The 2461-nt window shown below is 29.1% G+C and overlaps 1 protein-coding gene across 1 annotated transcript; it reads right to left on the bottom strand.

Annotated features, from left to right (window-relative positions):
- Positions 1-303: 303 nt before the first annotated feature.
- On the bottom strand, positions 304-786 carry LOC111919232 (uncharacterized). The gene has a single exon (XM_023914848.3). It carries the CDS (start codon positions 725-727, stop codon positions 410-412), a length of 318 nt encoding a protein of 105 aa, XP_023770616.1. The 5' UTR covers positions 728-786; the 3' UTR covers positions 304-409.
- Positions 787-2461: the final 1675 nt, after the last annotated feature.

Below are 2461 nucleotides of genomic sequence, written 5' to 3'. Positions count from 1 at the left end.
CTTTTTTTTCTTATCTATAAAATATTATAATTAAATTAGTATAATAAGCTAGAACAAACATTGCCAAACATCTTTGTTTTTTTTTTCTTTTCCAAAACCCTATATATCAATTACCTCATAAAAGATATATAAGATTCTGAAATAGTTTTAATTTTCTAGTAACAAATCATATGTTTATCATTTGACTTCATTTATCCTTTTTATTACTCATTACTCATCAAAACCTGTACACAAATTCAACCAACCAAACAAGGTTCACCGTTTACCATGTTTTTGATTTCTCTGATCGAGCAAACTTCCAATGTAAAAGGGAACTTGTTCATATCTCCATTAATATTGCTAGATACCAATATAAACTAAACTTGAAACGACGTAAACACACACACACACAGACACACAAATACACAAACTAATACACAGCACACATGCATTTACACTGTGACAAACAACTCTTACAATCAGAAAGTTTTGGATAGGAACCAGTATTACAGTCACACTGCTTCACACACTTGGACTTTGGTGTATTCGCCCACAAGCATCTAGCCATGCACCTCATGATTGGTGCACACTTTGGACAATCTTTTCTCATCGCCTTTGCAATACAGTTCCTGCAATCTCCACCATTGGGTGAGCATGCTTGAGTAGAACTCATGGTGGTGTACACCACTAGGAGCACCAAGCACATCACCATTCTTAACGGCAGCACCCTCTTGTTCGCATACTCCATCACTTTGAATTTTTTTGAAGTAAAGTGTTCGATCTTACTTTCTTCTTTCGTTGACTGTATAGATCATATAGGAATGGTTTGTTTTATATCGAAATTTTTGGTGGGCCCCAATGACTTTATGACTATTTTGCGAAAAGAGATCCATCGGATGGGATTTTGTGATGGGGTAAATAATTTTTTAACAAAATTAAATATAGTTTTAAGTGTATGTGCATCTAGTTGAATAACTATATATATACAAGTATATAGATAGTTATTTTTGTATATGTTATTTTCTATCTTTAGGTGGTTTAATCATCTTGTTATATATAGATTTTATGAGGTAACGAAAATTTTATTGTTTAAAAATATGAAGTTAGAATTTATTTTTTATAAACGGTAAGTATAACATATTCCTAAACTACTCTTAATTTCGACCGTTTTGTATCCCTCGTCCTCGGGTTGAGACAGCGATAACGGATTGACTCAGCTGGAAACCCTTAGAAAGTTAGACAAATAGGTACGGATTTGAGAGCTTTAATATTACACAACTTAAATGCTGCTATAAATTTCATCGAATGGATACATTTGATATATTTGATGTTAGCTAGTCTTTCTTGGGTTGCTCAATGATCTATATCTCATTAACTACTAACTTTTTTTTTTTTTTTTTTTTTTTTTTTTTTTTTTTTTTTTTTTTCTTCTTTAATGACCATCATACCACCATTTAAAATCTTTTGATTTTACCTTGTAGAAAGTTAGAAATAATAAACATATAGTTGAAATTATTATTTAAAAATCAAACTACTTTATTTTTATAAAGTAATTTAAAAAGTCATAAATACTTTAATATGTTATATAAGATTTTTTTTTACCATTCGACTCATTCAACTTATAACAACAATTTTTATTTTTTAAGTGTATGTTATTTAAATGAAAAAAAGAACAATTTTTATTTGATTCAGTAAACGTTATTTGTATGTTTATATGTAAAAGAGTAACAATGAAGCAGCACAATGTTGATGAAGTTACAAAATATATACTCAATGTAACAATCCGTTGTTTTGAAATAATAAAAATCTAAACAACAACTTATATATTGCAATTTTTGTTACATGGTATTATCATTAGCCTTAGAACTTGTTTAAAAAACTAAAAAAAAAAAGATTGGATTGAAAACTAAACTAAATTAGAGTGTTATAAATAAAAATAAGATAAAAGACTAAGAATGTAAAACATAAATATTCTTGTTTTCACCCAATTAATTGTAGGCCGTGAACTCGTGGCTGAAAACACCTTCTTTTAGCCATGAACTCTTTCAACTTGATAGTAATCGTCACTAAAATATCCTATTATTTTATCCTAATACCATTTCTGTATGTTATAAATACGTTTACCAATATAAACGTCAACTCAACCTCTTATCCCTTCTTTCATATATAAGTCACTACATACCCTTAATTCCCATTCTTACAACTTTAAAGGAAAATACCCTCATTCTCTATCAATATCCAACACATTTCCTTTTACTTGCAAAGTGTAAACAACTCCAGTAGACTTTGCTCCAAGTGATAATAATCTTTGGTAAGTTCATTCAAAATCCTAGTATTTTCAAAATCATTCTTATGATTATTAACATCTTAATCACACATTAATGTATTTTTAAACATTAGGATACAACTATCGTTACGTGCTCTAAATCAAAGTTCACTGTTTCCTATCCCGTTATCAACCTCATTATTACATTCGATGTGA

The sequence above is a fragment of the Lactuca sativa genome, chromosome 3, assembly GCF_002870075.4.
Source record: "Lactuca sativa cultivar Salinas chromosome 3, Lsat_Salinas_v11, whole genome shotgun sequence".
Taxonomy (NCBI): Eukaryota; Viridiplantae; Streptophyta; class Magnoliopsida; order Asterales; family Asteraceae; genus Lactuca; species Lactuca sativa.
The sequence above is the reverse complement of the archived record's forward strand: the minus strand, read 5'-3'. Positions and strand labels throughout refer to the sequence as shown.